The 19,793-nt window shown below is 45.1% G+C and overlaps 2 protein-coding genes across 2 annotated transcripts; both read left to right on the top strand.

The window, feature by feature from the left end:
* The first annotated feature begins 6 nt into the window (after positions 1–6).
* Positions 7–12,451, top strand: LOC139364712 (K(lysine) acetyltransferase 2A). The gene is made up of 18 exons (XM_071101701.1): positions 7–357; positions 677–803; positions 5,459–5,604; positions 5,723–5,812; positions 5,914–6,095; positions 6,300–6,491; positions 6,647–6,753; positions 6,908–7,015; positions 7,205–7,341; positions 7,522–7,730; positions 7,845–7,971; positions 8,143–8,253; positions 8,340–8,483; positions 8,660–8,774; positions 8,869–8,905; positions 9,046–9,109; positions 9,791–9,875; positions 10,107–12,451. The coding sequence occupies exons 1-18, from the start codon at positions 133–135 to the stop codon at positions 10,298–10,300; spliced, it is 2,400 nt and encodes a 799-aa protein (XP_070957802.1). The 5' UTR covers positions 7–132; the 3' UTR covers positions 10,301–12,451.
* An 814-nt stretch (positions 12,452–13,265) lies between these two features.
* LOC139364714 (DEXH (Asp-Glu-X-His) box polypeptide 58) lies at positions 13,266–18,987 on the top strand. The gene is given in 11 exon segments (XM_071101703.1): positions 13,266–13,463; positions 13,666–13,870; positions 14,205–14,395; positions 14,549–14,662; positions 14,754–14,886; positions 15,045–15,230; positions 15,366–15,616; positions 15,741–16,041; positions 16,146–16,347; positions 16,493–16,583; positions 17,619–18,987. Coding segments are annotated over 11 exon segments (2,037 nt in total). The 5' UTR covers positions 13,266–13,286; the 3' UTR covers positions 17,805–18,987.
* Positions 18,988–19,793: the final 806 nt, after the last annotated feature.

Raw genomic sequence — 19,793 nt, 5'->3', positions numbered from 1 at the left:
GTACCCATACTGCCTTTCTTCAGATCCAGGGCGAGGGGAGAGGTGAGCGACCCAAGCAGGGGTGGAGTGGAACCAATGATGTGTATACGCACCATTGAGTGGAACAAGCAGCAGTGAAGCGTGCGTTTTGATATGTCGGACCCGGTGGCACAGGCCTTGCAACCTCGGCTACATCAAGCTCAGTCTGGTGGGACTGCTGGGTCTAACGCTGCTGCGGTGGGATCTGGATCGGGGAACAGTGACCCAGTCAGACCAGGTCTTAGCCAACAACAGCGGGCGAGTCAGAAAAAAGCCCAAGTCAGAGCTTTTCCACGGGCGAAAAAGCTCGAGAAACTCGGCGTCTTCTCCGCTTGCAAGGTAGCTAGCTAGCTAACGTTAGCTATATGGCTAGGCTAGTTAGCATAGCCAACTTCACCAAAACAATGACTAGCTAACTAGCCATTTCCCCTGCTGGTATAACAGTCTCAACAAACAGAAACCAAAACACCATTTGTATTTGGTTTCTAGCATGCAACAATAGCCTTCATACATGTATATGGCGTAGCTAACGTTACTGTCAAGAATATAGTTAGCAACAGCAAGGTTAACCAACTTTGCTAACTAGACAGCCAACGAGGATGCATCTGCTTTATGGTGCTAGTGTGGGGATTCTGATTTACTTTCCTCTTTTCTTTAGGCTAGTGACACATGCAAGTGCAATGGCTGGAAGAACCCACAACCGCCGACTGCCACCCGAAGTATGGATTTACAGCAACAAGCGGCCAGCCTTAGCGAGTCCTGCCGCAGCTGCGGGCATGCCCTGGGTAGGCTGCCTTATGACTCGACACTAGTTTGAAGGATAGATATGCTCCATGATCACACTGAACCTAATGTCATCAATACACATCATAGATATAGAATCTCTATGCTATTCCATAATAGCAATAATTATAATATGAATTGCACAATGTAGGTTTCAGTCTCAGTATCTTTGAGTGAGTAGTAAAGTAAAATACTTAGATATCCTCCCTGTTTAAAGGGGAAATCAGCAGTTGCTACATCCATTTGTGTACCTATACATTTAATTAAATGTTTTGTCACCTTTATTTAACCAGGTAGGCTAGTTGAGAACTAGTTCTCATTTACAACTGAGACCTGGCCAAGATAAAACGAAGCAGTGTGACACAAACAACAACACATGGAATTAACAAACATACAGTCAACACAATAGAACAGGTATAATATGTACAGTGTGTGCAAATGAGGTAAGATCAGGGAGGTAAGGAAATAAATAGGCCACGGTGGTGAAGAAATGACAATTTAGCAATTAAACACTGGAGTGACAGATGTGCAGAAGATGAATGTGCAAGTGGAGATACTGGGGTGCAAAGGAGCAAAAAATATTTTATAAAAACAATAACAGTATGGGGATAAAGTAGTTGGATGGACTATTTACAGATGCAGTGATCTGTGAGCTGCTCTGACAGCTGGTGCTTAAAGTTAGTGAGGGAAGCTATGAGTCTCCAGCTTCAGTGATTTTTGCCATTCGTTCCAGTCATTGGCAGCAGAGAACTGGAAGGAAAGGTGGCCAAAGGAGTAATTGGCTTTGGGGGTCACCAGTGAAATATACCTGCTGGAGCGCGTGCTATGGGTGGATGCTGTTATGGTGACCAGTAAGCTGAGATAAGACCGGGCTTTACCTAGCAAAGACTTCTAGATGACCTGGAGCCAGTGGGTTTGGCGACGAATATGAAGCGAGGGCCAGCCAACGAGAGCATACATGTCGCTGTGGTGGGTAGTATATGGGGCTTTGGTGACAAAACGGATGGCACTGTGATAGACTGCATCCAATTGGTTGAGTAGAGTGTTGGAGGCTATTTTGTAAATTCCATGGCTGAAGTCAAGGATCGGTAGGATAGTCAGTTTTACGAGGGTATGTTTGGCAGCATGAGTGAAGGATGCTTTGTTTCGAAATAGGAAGCCGATTCTAGATTTAATTTTGGATTGGAAATGCTTAATGTGAGTCTGGAAGGAGAGTTTACGGTCTAACCAGACACCTAGGTATTTGTAATTGTCCACATATTCTAAGTCAGAGCCGTCTAGAGTAGTGATGCTGGGCAGGTGCGGGAAGCGATCGGTTGAAGAGCATGCATTTAGTTTTACTTACATTTAAGAGCAGTTGGAGGCCACGGAAGGAGAGTTGTATGGCATTGAAGCTCGTCTGGAGGTTAGTTAACACAGTGTCCAAAGAAGGGCCAGAAGTGTACAGATTGGTGTCGTCTGCGTAGAGTTGGATTAGAGAATCACCAGCAGCAAGAGTGACATCATTGATGTATACAGAGAAAAGAGTCGGGCCAAGATTTGAACCCTGTGGCACACCCATGAGACTGCCAGAGGTCCGGACAACAGGCCCTCCAATTTGACACACTGAACTCTGTCTGAGTCGTAGTTTGTGAACTAGGCTAGGCAGTCATTTGAAAAACCAAGGCTGTTGAGATTGACAGAGTCGAAAGCCTTTGACCAGGTCGATGAATACAGCTGCACAGTATTGTCTCATATCGATGGCAGTTATGATATTGTTTAGGACCTTAAGCGTGGCTGCGGTGCACCAGTGACCGGCTCAGAAACCAGATTGCATAGCGGAGAAGGTACGGTGGGATTCGAAACGGTCTGTGATCTCTTTGTTAACTTGGCTTTCGAAGACCTTGAAGACCTATTGATTCTTGAAGAATATAACTTACAGTGCCTTGCGAAAGTATTCGGCCCCCTTGAACTTTGCGACCTTTTGCCACATTTCAGGCTTCAAACATAAAGATATAAAACTGTATTTTTGTGAAGAATCAACAACAAGTGGGACACAATCACGAAGTGGAACGACATTTATTGGATATTTCAAACTTTTTTAACAAATCAAAAACTGAAATATTGGGCGTGCAAAATTATTCAGCCCCCTTAAGTTAATACTTTGTAGCGCCACCTTTTGCTGCGATTACAGCTGTAAGTCGCATGGGGTATGTCTCTATCAGCATTTGTGAACAGCAGTTTTCAGTTCTTTCCACAGATTCTCGATTGGATTCAGGTCTGGACTTTGACTTGGCCATTCTAACACCTGGATATGTTTATTTTTGAACCATTCCATTGTAGATTTTGCTTTATGTTTTGGATCATTGTCTTGTTGGAAGACAAATCTCCGTCCCAGTCTCAGGTCTTTTGCAGACTCCATCAGGTTTTCTTCCAGAATGGTCCTGTATTTGGCTCCATCCATCTTCCCATCAATTTTAACCATCTTCCCTGTCCCTGCTGAAGAAAAGCAGGCCCAAACCATGATGCTACCACCACCATGTTTGACAGTGGGGATGGTGTGTTCAGCTGTGTTGCTTTTACGCCAAACATAACGTTTTGCATTGTTGCCAAAAAGTTCCATTTTGGTTTCATCTGACCAGAGCACCTTCTTCCACATGTTTGGTGTGTCTCCCAGGTGGCTTGTGGTAAACTTTAAACAACACTTTTTATGGATATCTTTAAGAAATGGCTTTCTTCTTGCCACTCTTCCATAAAGGCCAGATTTGTGCAATATAGGACTGATTGTTGTCCTATGGACAGAGTCTCCCACCTCAGCTGTAGATCTCTGCAGTTCATCCAGAGTGATCATGGGCCTCTTGGCTGCATCTCTGATCAGTCTTCTCCTTGTATGAGCTGAAAGTTTAGAGGGACGGCCAGGTCTTGGTAGATTTGCAGTGGTCTGATACTCCTTCCATTTCAATATTATCGCTTGCACAGTGCTCCTTGGGATGTTTAAAGCTTGGGAAATCTTTTTGTATCCAAATCCGGCTTTAAACTTCTTCACAACAGTATCTCGGACCTGCCTGGTGTGTTCCTTGTTCTTCATGATACTCTCTGCGCTTTTAACGGACCTCTGAGACTATCACAGTGCAGGTGCATTTATACGGAGACTTGATTACACACAGGTGGATTGTATTTATCATCATTAGTCATTTAGGTCAACATTGGATCATTCAGAGATCCTCACTGAACTTCTGGAGAGAGTTTGCTGCACTGAAAGTAAAGGGGCTGAATAATTTTGCACGCCCAATTTTTCAGTTTTTGATTTGTTAAAAAAGTTTGAAATATCCAATAAATGTCGTTCCACTTCATGATTGTGTCCCACTTGTTGTTGATTCTTCACAAAAAAATACAGTTTTATATCTTTATGTTTGAAGCCTGAAATGTGGCAAAAGGTCGCAAAGTTCAAGGGGGCCGAATACTTTCGCAAGGCACTGTATATATGCTTAATGAGCTTAGTTCAACCGTCGTACCCCATCAGAACCCAAAATATAAGCTTGTTTGTATTTTATGTTTATTTATTTAACCTTTTAACCTTCTTATTTACGGAGATGGCCTACCAAAATGCCTCATGCTGGAATGGGGATTAAAAATACATTAAATAAAAATAAAGGACAAAACACACATTACAACAAGAGAGACAACACAACACTACGTAAAGAGAGAGACCTAAGACGACAACAACAGCATGGCAGCAACACAACATGACAACAGCACAACATGGTAGCAGCACAAAACAGGGTCCAAACATTATTGGCCACAGACAACAGCACAAAGGGCAAGAAGGTAGACACAACAATACATCACGCGAAGCAGCCACAACTGTCAGAGTGTCCATGATTGAGTCTTTGAAAGAAGAGATAAAACTGTCCAGTTTGAGTGTTTGTTGCAGCTCGTTCCAGTCGCTAGCTGCAGCGAACTGAAAAGAGCAGCGACCCAGGAATGTGTGTGCTTTGGGGACCTTTAACAGAAAGTGACTGGCAGAACGGGTGTTGTATGTGGAGGATGAAGGATGCAGTAGATATCTCAGATAGGAGGGAGTGAGGCCTAAGAGGGTTTTATAAATAAGCATCAACCAGTGGGTCTTGCGACGGGTATACAGAGATGACCAGTTTACAGAGGAGTATAGAGTGCAGTGATGTGTCCTATAAGGAGCATTGGTGGCAAATCTGATGGCCGAATGGTAAAGAACATCTAGCCACTCGAGAGCACCTTTACCTGCCGATCTATAAATTACATCTTGCTTGGTTAGGATGGTACACCGAATCAGGGTTAGTTGAGCAGCTGGGGTGAAAGAGGAGCGATTACGATAGAGGACTTCTAGAACTTCAGCCTGCAGCTCTGATAAGTGCTGAGAGAAGGACAGTGTACCGTCTAGCCTTACTCCCAAGTACTTGTATGAGGTGAAACAATGTAAACATGAATAAACACTGTAGAGCCTAAAAACATGGGTAAAACTATCATTGTAATACCACGGATGGTCAGTCCTTGCATCCGTAGCTCTGTCTATGAATTTGAGAGTAGTTACATTTCTCCAGCCCCATTCCTCAACTTTTTGAGGGGGTCCTTTGTCATTGTTTCAACTGCTGATTGACGCTTTAAGAGGCTGATCTGTTATTGAACCCCTCCTGTGCAGCGGCCCATGTGTCCCACCTGGAGAACGTGTCAGAGGAGGAGATCAACCGGCTGCTGGGCATGGTGGTGGATGTGGAGAACCTCTTTATGTCTGTGCACAAGGAGGAGGACACGGACACCAAGCAGGTCTACTTCTACCTCTTCAAGGTATGAAATCACTTCCCTCCATTCTAACCAGACAGACAAGTGTAGATGGCCATAACCTCTACTTGTCTGGCTTAGCACATCTTGACACTCTCTCTCTGTGGGTCTCTATCCCCCCCAGCTGCTGAGAAAATGCATCTTGCAGATGAGTCAGCCGATAGTGGAAGGATCATTGGGGAGTCCCCCCTTTCAGAAACCCAACATTGAGCAGGTAGTAACAGTCTCCTTCCTACCTGTTTCTCAAGCTGTTCTTTCCTTCTTCCCCAACGGAAAAGTACTTTTTGTACATGTTTGTTTTATTTTGTTCCTCAGGGAGTGTTGAACTTCGTTCAGTACAAATTCAGCCACCTGGCACCCAGAGAGAGGCAGACGATGTTTGAGCTCTCCAAGATGTTCCTCCTGTGTCTCAACTACTGGAAGCTGGAGACTCCCACGCAGTTCCGCCAGCGGTCCCAGAAGGATGATGGCACAGCCTACAAAGTGGACTACACCAGGTGTGTGTGTGTGTGTGAGCCATGTGTTGTGGAAAATATATTTTTTTTTAATTTGCAGTGTATTGCATCTTGCTTTTTTGATATTGTTGTATTGCATCTTGTTTATTTTCTGTTCATGTGGAGGTCTCACTGCATTCTGCTCTTTTTGTTCCCATCAATAGTGACTCACAACTACTGTAATCTAATCTGTGACTTGTTTCCCAGGTGGCTTTGCTACTGCCATGTCCCCCAGAGTAACGACAGCCTGCCGCGCTATGAGACCACCCAGGTGTTTGGCCGCAGTCTGCTCAAGTCAATCTTCACCGTGACGCGCCGCCAGCTCCTGGAGAAGTTCCGAGTGGAGAAGGACAAGCTCCTCCCAGAGAAACGCACACTCATCCTCACACACTTTCCCAAGTACGTGGTGTGCAACCAATCCGTAGTAATCCGCTCGGAATCAAAGTTGATACTTATTGTGGTTTCTCCCTCGAGTTACAACCGAACCAAGATTCTGGAGTGAGTGAGATGGACGCCGTGTATCTGTGGCTTGTAACAAAGGATTTGTGTCCCAGGTTTCTGTCTATGCTAGAGGAGGAGATCTATGGGGAAAACTCTCCCATCTGGGAGGCTGACTTCACCATGCCTGCCTCCGAGGGGGGCCAGCTGGGTCACCAGTTAGGTGAGGGGCACCTAACAACTAAATAAGTGGTTCTCATAAGATCCATAAAGGCACTTATAGGTTGTACAACATGTAATGTATGATTTCCCGCTCTCCATTTTCAATAATTCTGTCTGGTTTCGGTCATTGTCCTGTGTGTTTCTGATCATGGCAGTGATCAGCCCTGCTGCAGTGTCGGGCTCGCCCTCCTTCTCTAAAAGCAACAGTGGCCCTTCGCTAGGCAGTCTGGGGCTGGACTCTGGCGTGGCCGAGCCCATAGCAGGTCAGTAACTCTGGCAACACCGCCAAGCTAACTTTTGCTTTGCACCGGGTGTGAAGTAATAACGGACGTTTGTTTTTCTATGTCTTATCTGTCCCACGTGGGAGATTTTATTTCCCATGCCTCTGTGGGATATAGCCTCACACATAAAACAGCGTTTAAATTAATGGTGGTTGTACTGTCTCTCCTCAGGAGAGAAGAGGAAGCTTCCAGAAGTTCTGACCCTGGAGGATGCTAAGAGGATCAGAGTGATGGGAGACATCCCGATGGAGTTGGTCAACGAGGTGATGATGACCATCACTGACCCGGCTGCCATGTTGGGCCCAGAGGTGAGTTCTTCCCAAGACCGAGGCGCATCATTTAATGTCCATTCGCCAGTGCAACATGGATATTTATGTTGACTGCGGATATGTTTTATCTAGTCTTAACATCTAAGTATGGAAACGGATGTTTGTTAGAATGAATATAATTAATTGACTGTGTTGATCATCACTGTCACTCTCTGCTAGACGAGTCTGCTGTCTGCCAATGCTGCTCGTGATGAGACAGCCCGGTTAGAGGAGAGGCGGGGCATCATAGAGTTCCATGTCATAGGGAACTCCCTTTCCCAGAAGTCCAACAAGAAGATTCTGATGTGGCTGGTGGGCTTGCAGAACGTCTTCTCCCACCAGCTGCCTCGCATGCCCAAAGAGTACATCACACGCCTAGTGTTTGACCCGTACGTAAACATTTGAACGGTGTCTCTCACCTGTACCCCGTCTTCAGTGAAGCCTCTTGAAATGAACTTTTTGTGACCCTTTCTCCCCGCTGCCTTGGACCGTTCTCTGTCCAGGAAGCACAAGACGCTGGCCCTAATCAAAGATGGCCGTGTCATCGGGGGAATCTGTTTCAGGATGTTCCCCACCCAGGGCTTCACTGAGATCGTCTTCTGTGCCGTCACATCCAACGAGCAAGTCAAGGTATGGACGCGCCTCTCCTTTACATACAACAGCAAAAATACTGGAATCAATTACCTGGGTAAGTTGGATATAATGGCTTGTTATTGGACTTACGGTATCTGTCAGAGTTCGAATGTATGTTGGACTAAGAGCCCAACATTTCCCCCTGATTGTCTGCCATTGGGGTTTCAGGGCTACGGTACTCACCTGATGAACCACCTAAAGGAGTACCACATCAAGCACAGCATCCTGTACTTCCTCACCTACGCTGATGAGTACGCCATTGGCTACTTCAAGAAGCAGGTATGGTATAGGATGATAACATGTACCTCCCTCTCTTCCTCACCTCTCTTTTGACCTCTCTCCTCTGGCTCTTTTTGCCATTTCAGGGTTTTTCCAAAGACATCAAAGTGACTAAGAGTCGTTACCTTGGTTACATCAAGGACTACGAGGGGGCTACCCTCATGGAGTGTGAGCTGAATCCCAGAATCCCCTACACGGAGCTCTCTCATATCATCAAGAGGCAGAAAGAGGTGAGAGGACTCTCTGTAGGAAGTCCTCACATTGTGGGGCACACAGGTTGAGGTGAATGTCATTGGACGGTTATGCATCTCTGTACCTTTCTCCATCTGTTGATGAAAGGACAGTGTTAATGTCCATGTTGGTGTGTTTTGGGTCAACATGTCCCTGTGTTTCCATGACTGGTCAGATCATTAAGAAGCTGATTGAGAGGAAGCAGAGCCAGATCAGGAAGGTATACCCAGGACTCACCTGCTTCAAAGAGGGGGTACGGCAGATCCCTGTGGAGAGCATCCCTGGCATCAGTAAGTGGGTGTGGGACCTTCTAATACCTTGTTCAGGGTATAGACTATTAATGCCTTGTCTGATGTCATGTTTTAATGATTTTTTTCTCCCTAGGAGAGACAGGCTGGAAGCCCAGTGCAAAGGAGAAAGTGTAAGCTGAACGTTTGGTCTATCAGGAAATAACAAAAATAAAAAATGTATGTGTAGTATTGTCATAAAACAACTGGCAGCCTTTACAATCACACTCATCTGTCATTGAATTGATATATTATTACCTATCCTGTCTTGTAGGAAAGAGTTGAAAGACCCTGACGTGTTGTACAACATGCTGAAGAATCTCCTGGCCCAGGTCAAGGTAAAACACTGACACGCACCGATACAACCCAGTGTTCAACCTCAGCAGTGGTCAGACAGAGTCTGCATCCCAAATGGTAACCTATTCCCTATATAATCCCTGATCAAAGGCCTCCCGAGTGGTGCAGCGGTCTAAGGCATTGCATCACAGTGCTAGCTGTGTCACTACAGATCTTGGTTCGATTCCAAGCTGTGTCGCGGCCGGTCGCGAACGGGGAGACCCATGAGGCGGCACACAATTGGCTCAGTGTCGTCCGGGTTAGGGGAGGGTTTGGCCGGCCCGGGATGTCCTTGTCTCATCGCGCTCTAGCAAGTCGTGTGGCGGGCCGGGCGCAGTGCACGCTGACACGGTCGCCAGGTGTACTGTGTTTCCTCCGACACATTGGTGCAGCTGGCTTCCGGGATAAGTGGGCGTTGTGTCAAAAAGCAATGCGGCTTGGTGGGGTTGTGTTTCGGAGGACGCATAGCTCTCGACCTTCGCCTCTCCCGAGTCCGTACGGAAGTTGTAGCGATGGGACAAGACTGTAACTACCAATTGGATTCCATAAAATTGGGAAGTAAAAGGGGGTAAAAAAAGACATGGCATCCCTGATCGAAAGTAGTGCACTCAGTAGGGAATAGGGAACCATTTGGGATTCAGACTGAAAGTCATAACAACGGTGTGGGTGTGTTCCTATCCCAGACTCACCCTGATGCCTGGCCCTTCATGGAGCCTGTGAAAAAGACTGAGGCTCCAGACTACTACGAGATCATACGCTTCCCCATTGGTGAGTATATCATCTGCTCATTATTCCCTGGCTTGTTTATATGTCCCAGCCAGGACAATTATCCAGCTCTTTGAACTCATTTTGATAGTAAAATAGGAAACAAAGCATTCCATGTTTCACCAACTCCATGCGCTTTTAATTGTAAGTCCGTCTGGATATGCCGTTAAACGTGAAGGAATATTTCAAATATAACCTCCGTGTCCCCCTCTCCTCTCTCCCTCCTTCCTGTAGATCTGAAGACCATGACGGAGAGGCTGAAGAACAGATACTATGTGACCAAGAAGCTGTTCATAGCAGACCTGCAGCGCGTCATTACCAACTGCCGTGAATACAACCCCCCGGACAGCGAGTACTGCAAGTGTGCCAACACCCTGGAGAAGTTCTTCTACTTCAAGCTGAAGGAAGGGGGCTTGATCGAGAAGTGAAGCTAGGGTCACAGGGTCACCATGCACGACGGCCCCACTCGTGGACACTCACTCACGCACGCACACCGTCTTGTGATGACATAGTCAGGGGGTCATTGCTAGCCATATTCCAACCCTTTTTCCCTCGTCTTTTCTTTTAGGAAGCCTTTATTAATGGCAGTGTGTGTTTATGCATGTTTATATTACTGGTGGTTGAAGGGAACAGTGGAGTATAACAACACAATCGTGGAGGAAATTGGAAAGGCTCTATGGGCGAGGTTAAGTTTGTTAATGTGTCGAAATGACTCTCCATCAATCTCTCACTCTCTGTTTGTTTGTCTGTCTCCCTCTATCCCCGTCTCACTACCCTCTGTAGTATAGAATCTCTGTGTGTTGCCGTCTCATTCTGGTTTCATCCTTGCTCTAAGTGACACATAGAAGGAGCTGTAACGTATTCCTGTGCCTAAACGACTGGTCCCACAGCAGATCATGTCACACTTTCCACATAGGTTACGTTCAAATTATATAGTATGGCATTTTCACGGGATTGTTTCTCAATCGGATGAAATAATGCCCGCTTAGACATTCACACTCGCAGCTCCTCCAGATGGGAGTTGTATTTTTTGGTACTGTCGTGGAAACGTGAGTAGGGTGGGGGGGACCTACGCCGTTGTTGCCTTCCTGTACTGACATACACTTGAAAAGAGGCCAGTAGACTTGGAGGGTAGAAACACAATGTGCCCTTGAGTTAGAAGACGAGAAATGTTCCGACTCGCATTGTCAAAGTCCGGTCGCAGTCACAGATAATGTCCGCGTTCCAGGCTGACTCTGTCGCTGACGCCTGCCACACCTCACAAGGCCCGGATAGCTATTTAACCATCATTTAACCACATCATGTAACAGGACACGCTAACCATCGGTTGATACAATGCAACAACTGAAATGTAGTCAGCCTGAAGCGTGACCATAGATATCCCTGTCTGACACCGCGTTATGTTGGATTTGCCATCATGTGATTGGTCAGTAGCAAAACTTCAAATTTTCCTATACGTTTCATCTTCATGGTTGCCCTCGAATAATTCCCCGACAACTACTGTATGTTGAACTTTGTATTTATTTATTATTTCACCTGAACAGTATAATGAAAAACCTACCGCTACATTTGAAGGTACTTAGGCCTAATGTTAGTGTAGTCGTCAATACTGTCCTTTTCCCAGTATGGCCATGTCACTGATCTCAAACATGCTTGTTTCTCTTGGGGAAATATCAGAGATGGCGTAGTAATGTGTCATTGTTGTTTTAATGGTGTTGCCTGATTTGAGGGTAGTCTCTGGTATCCCAGACCAAGGGCGACATCAGGAGCGTTGTTAATGTGGGAGCCAACCCGTCTGCCTAGGGAGACTACTCTGAGGGTTACTGGCCACCCTTTTGTTTAGGTTTCTGTTCGTCCTAGAAATAACCTGTTTCTGATGGAAGCACAGGATCCAACCACAGTGGTAAACATGACCGTTCGGTTTGTCAGTATTTAGCTGAAAAGGCCATAGAGCCCTGTCAATACAGTATGTGGGTGTTGCACAGCACTTACACTCCCTGCTGGTTCTGTCTCTTCTATGGTGGATATGCATTGTGTTATTATGATAATGGCTGACAAACACACAAAAAACAAGTGTCCGGTTTGGTGTTCACTCCATACTCACAAGCAGTATCGCATGATGGAGACCTTGAATCTGCATCCATTTCTGTTCTGTTGTTACTGAGATGGCCACGGCTATTCACACACACCCACTTCTTGGTCATGGTCGGTGTCTGATTGTCTGCCTCTTGAGATGCCTTTGGTTCTCTGCTATTTTGTAAAACGTTTTGGGGGGAAATGACTGGTCTGTGCTGGGTGGTTAAGTATTCCACTGAACTGTTGTGTGTGTGTGTGTGTGTGTGTTTGTACTTGAATCATGACTAGCTTTGAGCAACTAAAGTGATGTCAATGTTTCTTTATTCAGGGTTGTCAGTTATGTATCTCTCAATCTACCTATGTATGCTGCATTACGTTTCTGAAAATACTGTGTGAGTGAAATGTAAAAATATTAGCACTGCTACAGTTTCTTTTAGTTAAATGGTTGGAAGAGCTCTTTACTGTAATACTGTTCATGAAAATAAAGTTTTTATAGTCAAATATTTCTGTGCTTATTATCTTATAAGATGGCAACTAGTTACAGTATACACTGTTTTTGTTATGTTCCAGTAACCATGCAGTGTTGTTTAGTAGGTGTGACCACAAGGTTTATTCCGGCTGTTTAAATGCCATTCAGACATGCTGTACTGGTGTTTCTCATGGTGCCTTGCAGTTTTTTTCTCCTGATGTCACAACTGGTAAGAATGGGGCCCATTAAGGGCTCTGAGTGCTTTGTCGGGCTGACAGAAATCTGCAACAGATTTCTCCTGGACTGCAGATAGTTACGGACATACCATTCCCTCTCTGTACAATGCCACTAGATTAACACATCTGCAGTTTGGTAGATTTCATATCTGATACGGCTCCTTACGTGTATTGATATCCCTACAACTCTTCTACTCTAACTATAATGCACATCCTTGTGTCACCTCTTTTACTTAGACATACTTTGTTGGCCCTCAAGAACTCCCTTGAATGGGACCCCCTCTTCACATGAGACAGAAGTGCTTTTGGTTTCGTTTTTCTGTTTGGGTGTCAGTGGGGTGGAAATGTATCAGTGAAAACCCCTCTGTAACCTGGCCACAACGGACCATGGACATTGTCTGCTGCTGATCCCAAACATAGAGCTGCTTCAGAAACACTTGGTGAGCTGAGTTTGAAATTGGCTTGACTTCATCTGTAGCTGACTGCCACAAATGGTAGTCATACTGTAGGAACATTTGCAGTGTGTATTGCATTTCAGTTTAAAAATAGCCTTGTGGTGCACTGCCTTTAGTCTGAGTGTTTTTATTTCTAAGGACAAGGAGTTGTGTGTGTGTGGACCAATAGACCAGTAGGATGGCAGACTTTGGGCTGTATGAGTACCAGGAGGAAGTGGTTCAACGGGCTCTACGGGGGGAGAACATCATCATCTGGCTGCCCACCGGAGGAGGAAAGACACGGGCTGCTGTGTATGTGGCCAAAAAACATCTGGAGAATAACCCTGGAGCTAAGGTGGCTGTGCTGGTCAACATGGTAGGTAGGGAGGGGTTACTAGAGCTTTGGGCCGATTTAGCAGATGTTTCAGAGTAACTGGCCAGGTAACTGACCCATCTGTGTAATTGTATCTAGGTAGTATTTTTAGTATAGGTGTGTTAATTCTATACAAAACCAGAAAATAAAGGTTCCACTACACCCGGGGAAACCATGGCTAACCTGTTGACGTTATGTTTTCCAGGTTCATTTGGTTGAACAACACTACAACAAAGAGTTCAAACCCTACCTGGGTCGGGACTATAGCCTGGTGTCTATCAGTGGGGACTGTGACCAGAAAGACTTCTTTGGCTGCGAGGTCAAGAACTCTGACCTGGTCATCTGTACAGCACAGATACTGGAGAATGCCCTGACCAACCAGGAGGAGGGAAAACATGTCGAGCTCTCACGTGAGTGGCTGCTCTGCCTCCTTCCACATATTGCTGTGAGGTGTGTGTGTGTAGCACACACTACTTGTTACTGATTATTTAGAAGTGAGGTTGTTGGCTCCCAGGCTTTGTTCAACTGTGCACCAGTAGCCCTTGGTATCAATCCCAATTGACAGACACTTCACGATAAGGAGTACCCATACCTGACACAGTAAAGCCCTGGAACCTAAGCTAACACACCTTAAAGACGGGTCCATATCTTAGATTTTAAACCATATGTTGAAATATTATACAGTAAAACCATTGGATTCCATTGAGTTCACAATACCATTGTGTTCCTTTCTCCCAACCATAGAGTTCACTCTGCTGATCATTGATGAGTGCCACCACACTCATAAGGAGGGTGTCTACAATAAGATCATGGGGCGCTACGTGGCACAGAAGCTGAAGGGGGAGAGGCGGCTGCCGCAGATCCTGGGCCTCACTGCCTCTCCTGGGACAGGGGGAGCCAAGAGCATCAAATGAGCTGTGGACCATGTGCTGCAGGTCAGTTTCTCTCTCTCTCTCTCCGGTGGTCTTTACATGCTATTTATTCAGCCCAAACTTTCATCCTGAGTAAAAAAAACGAACAATGTCCCTCATCGAACCCTTCACATTCACCCTTTACATTCAGCTCATTTAGTTATTTATGGCCTTCAGATTTGTGCCAACCTGGACTCAGTGATTGTGTCGTCCAAAGTGTACGCCCCTGAGCTGAAGAAAAAGGTCCCCAGACCCAGGAAAAGGTTTGACATCGTTGACAGAAGACCTCAGGTGAGTTCAATTCTGTTCTGTAAACATAGAGCCTTTGAACTTGAGAGCTGTATTGGTTTGAATTCAACAAATTCCTGTTGTTTTGTCTCAGGACCCATTTGGGGATCACCTGAAGTTCATGATGCAGTTTATCCATGACTTCATGGCCTTAGGGCCTGACTTTCCTGTCAGGGAGTTTGGCACGCAGGAGTACGAGGCAGACGTGGTGATTCTGGAGAAGAAGGGTAAATCATCCTCTCAGTATGAATTAATGCCACACTATAGAACCTAAGCATAGGAACTATTTTCATGCACCAAATCACACAAGGAACCTTCCTCACTCAATGTCATAGTTTTGAATACTGTATTAAAACCTATTTTGGATGTGTGTTTCCTGGTGTAGGTGTGACAGACAGGAACAGACTGCTGGCCCAGTGTGCTCTCCACCTGCGTCAGTACAACGACGCCCTGCTCATCAACGACACTGTGCGCATGGTGGATGCCTTTAGGGTCCTGGAGTCCTACTATAGTACCAAGACCTCCACTGCCACGGATGGAACCGACTTCTTCCTGCTTGGGCTCTACCATGGTGAGAACCTGCAATTCCCTTGGAACAATCTCTCTGACCTTCTCACATACTGTGTGCGTGTGATTCTCTGGAATGTTAAGGGTATAGGAAGTTCAACTTCTGAACATTGATAGTCAGTGTTCTGTTCCTCAACAGAGAACGAGGTGGAGCTGAGGAAACTGGCAGGCGATGCCCGGTTTGAAAACCCTAAGATGGGGAAGCTTCAGAACACCCTGCTGGAGCAGTTTGAACAGGGTGAACACTCCAGAGGGATCCTGTTCTCCAAGACCCGTAAAAGCACCCACTGCTTGTATGACTGGGTGTCCAACAACCCAGCACTGCAGCGTGCTGGTATCAGGGCAGCCATTCTGACTGGCGCTGGCAATGGCACCAATTACATGACCCAGGTAACTTGACATTAAACACAGTCAGAACTTTTGGAGGTATAGCAAGGTGGGTTGGAAAGTGCCAAGACCTGTGTTATACCAACAACTGACCTCTGTTTCTGTGTTTCTGTGGGTGCGCTTATAGAATGAGCAGAAGGACACAATCCGCAACTTCCGCCTGGGCTCCCTCAACCTCCTGATCTCCACCAGCGTAGCCGAGGAGGGCCTAGACATCCCAGAATGCAACCTGGTGGTGCGCTACGGGCTGCTGACCAATGAGATCGCACAACAGCAGGCCAGTGGCCGGGCTCGGGCGAGTGACAGTGTTTACTCTGTGGTGGCACAGGCGGGGGGGCGGGAGGTGCGTCGGGAACTCCTCAATGAATGTCTGGAGGACTTGACTGGCAGGGCCATCGGCGAAGTGCAGAGGATGGAGCCCAGGGAGTTCATTCAATGAATGAATGATTTTTGTTACTACAAACTTTTGAGTTGAGCACGCCCGTTCCTCATGATCTAATCTTGTTTTCACTTGATTTCTTCTCTCTCTGCCTCCACTATTAGATCACTGATCTCCAGACAGAAGCCATGTTGACCAGACAGTTGGCAGAACAGTTGAAGATCAAGAAGAGGAGTCGTTTCAGTGCTGCTACGGTTCAGCTCTCGTGTCGAGACTGTTTTGTGCCCGTGGCCTTCGGCAATGACATTAAAGTCATTGAAAACGCACACCATGTCAACATCAACCCGGACTTTGAGTAAGTTGTGTTTCTCTCATGTCTGTCCTGATACTGATCACAAGACTTATTGGTCCACATTGCAAGGCTAAAAGAGCACATGTTTGAAGTGGTTTTGCATCAGTGTGTGTGAGGAGGTAACCTGTGCATGTGTGTTTGTTTTCAGGAAGTACTATAAGACCGGTGAGCAGACCCCGCTAAAGACTTTTGAGGACTGGCAGCCAGGCCGTGTGATCAGCTGTGCTGCCTGTGGCAAGGTGAGGTTGACTTTTAATCTATAGCTTTTTATTTTAGGCCGAGACTGCGGATCCGTAGGCATATATTTTGCCTAGTGGCGTGCGCTGTTGAAGGTTATGGACACATGAGAGAGAAATGCAGCCATTCACACAATCATCCTAAAACCTGAGGTGGTGTTTTTGTCTTACAGTAATGTTATGCTATTACACTGAGTGTCCAAAACATTATGAACACCTGCTCCTTCCATGACGTCGACTGACCAGGGGAATTCAGGTGAAAGTTACGACCCCTTATTGATGTCACTCATTAAATCCACTTCAATCAGTGTAGACGAAAGGGAGGAGACATGTTAAATAATGATTTTTAAGCCTTGAATGTGTGCCATTCAGAGGTGAATGGGAAAAACAAAAGATTTCAGTGCCTTTGAAGGGGGTATGGTACTAGGTGCCAGGTGCACCGGTTTGTGTGTGTAAAGAACTGCAACGCTGCTGTGTTTTTCACATTCAACAGTTTCCTGTGTGTATCAAGAAATGGTGCACCACCCAAAGGACATCCAGCCAGCTTTACATAACTGTGGGAAGCATTGGAGTCAACATGGGCCAGCATCCCTGTGGAACCCTTTCGACACCTTGTAGAGTCCATGCCCCGACGAATTGAGGCTGTTCTGAGGACAAAAAGGGGGTGCAACACAATATTAGGAAGGTGTTCCTAATGTTTTGTACACTGTGTATATTCAGTTCTGCTATGTACAATACTATCATTATGTGATCTTGCCGACATTGATTCAGCTTTGATCTCCCTTTATTAAACGAGCAGCATTCGCCAGAGTAGCCTGTTCTATACGATTAGAACAGAGACTGTACGTAAGTACAGAATCCTGCACATGCGCAGAAACTTCGGAAACCTTTAGCCCCCGGGAAGAAAGGTCCAGTTAAAGTTGGACCAGCAGCCGTTCCGTTTATCCTATGGTGCTAGGATTATTCTATTGTCTTTTAATATGCTTATATATGGAAATCTTCATCAGTATATTTGTTTATGTATTTAAATCTGAACAGCAATGGGGAAGGGAAATGGTATATAAGGAGATTGCCCTGCTGCCCATTCTGGCCATCGAGAACTTTGCCATGGAGACTCCGGAGGGAAGAAAATTAGCCAACAAGTGGAAGAAAGTTGAGTTTACAGTGGAGGAGTTTAACTTCAGCACGTACTGTCATAACAAATTCCCTAACATGTTGGATTGATACGCTATTACACTGGAGGAAGGACTGTAACTGGGGTTTTCATGGTGTTTCCACCTCGTACTGTTTTCACCTTTCCACTAACCTTCTCTTCCTTTCTCTCTCTGTCTGTCAGTCTGTGTTGCTTAGTCTAGACTACCATTGTGTTACTTATGCATGATCCTGAAGTGTGTCATTGTCCTATTTTCTATTTTATTTCACCTTTATTTAACCAGGTAGGCTAGTTGAGAACAAGTTCTCATTTACAACTGCGACCTGGCCAAGATAAAGCAAAGCAGGGCGTCACAAACAACAACACAGAGTTACACATGGAGTAAACAAACGGATGGCACTGTGATAGACTGTATCCAATTTGCTGAGTAGAGTGTTGGAGGCTATTTTGTAAATGACATCGCCGAAGTCAAGGATCGGTAGGATAGTCAGTTTTACGAGGGTATGTTTGGCAGCATGAGTGAAGGATGCTTTGTTGCGAAATAGGAAGCCAATTCTAGATTTAATATAGGATTGGAGATGTTTAATGTGAGTCTGGAATGAGAGTTTACTGTCTAACCAGACACCTAGGTATTTGTAGTTGTCCACATATTCTAAGTCAGATCCGTCCAGTGTAGTGATGCTGGACGGGCGGGCAGGTGCGGGCAGCAATTGGTTGAAGAGCATGCATTTAGTTTTACAGGGGGAGAGATGCAGTGCCTTGGGTATGGTTGGCCCTGTTAAATCATGTCTTGCCAGGCCTCCACACTGCTATAGGCAGTGTGACGCTGCAGTGTGCTAAAGCATGTTACACAATGGTCAGGTTTAGAATTAGTGTGTCAGCTTTGTTTATGCCCAAGGTCCTCTCTCCCCTCTTTCCCTCCCCCTCCCTCTCTCTCTCCTGGGTTTCTTCTGCTCCATCGCAGCCAAGCACGCATAAACATGTGAACTTAGCACCCCTGTTCTAACATGAACTCAAATGATCTGTTTTTCTATTTTCAGCAAAGTAGTATCAGCATGGTCCACATTTTGTCATGAATGTTATTTACTGTGAATCGGTACTGTCTTTGTTCTAGATTGAACCTGAAACTTATTCCCCTCGCCTGATACTCTTTGATATTTAATGCTACTTCATCATGTATGAAAAATGTTAAAATTGGGAATTCAATATATTCCACATGTGTACCATTTTAATGTGTGTTGACAAGGGTGTAGATTTCCTTGCCTAAATGAATGAAATGATTTACTGTAATATTTTTTATTTATCTTGATAAATAATTTGGTATTATTTGTCTGAACATGTCTATATTGAATGTTATAAATGAAAAATAAAATAACTAATAGATAATAGAAGTATATAGATCTTGCCTTCATTGCTGTCTTCATACACTCTTCCACAAGATGGCGGTCTTAGCCTTCCAATGTCTACTTCCATACCTGCAGTAGAGGGAGCTCATGGTTTTAGATTCCCTCCTTCCCTAATCCGTGCCCTTAAGTTTAGTATGGGGAGAGATATTTTGTTTAGTGTGGGGAGAGATAGTTCGTTTAGTGTGGGGATAGATATTTAGTTTAGTATGGGGAGAGATATTTAGTTTAGTATGGGGAGAGATATTTAGTTTAGTATAGGGATAGATATTTAGTTTAGTATAGGGATAGATATTTAGTTTAGTATAAGGAGAGATATTTAGTTTAGTATAAGGAGAGATATTTAGTTTAGTATGGGGAGAGATATTTAGTTTAGTATGGGGAGAGATATTTAGTTTAGTATGGGGATAGATATTTAGTTTAGTATAGGGAGAGATATTTAGTTTAGTATGGGGAGAGATATTTAGTTTAGTATGGGGATAGATATTTAGTTTAGTATAGGGATAGATATTTAGTTTAGTATAAGGAGAGATATTTAGTTTAGTATAGGGATAGATATTTAGTTTAGTATAGGGAGAGATATTTAGTTTAGTATGGGGAGAGATATTTAGTTTAGTATAGGGATAGATATTTAGTTTAGTATGGGGAGAGATATTT

Source organism: Oncorhynchus clarkii, chromosome 13, assembly GCF_045791955.1.
Source record: "Oncorhynchus clarkii lewisi isolate Uvic-CL-2024 chromosome 13, UVic_Ocla_1.0, whole genome shotgun sequence".
Lineage (NCBI taxonomy): Eukaryota > Metazoa > Chordata > Actinopteri > Salmoniformes > Salmonidae > Oncorhynchus > Oncorhynchus clarkii.
The sequence above is the reverse complement of the archived record's forward strand: the minus strand, read 5'-3'. Positions and strand labels throughout refer to the sequence as shown.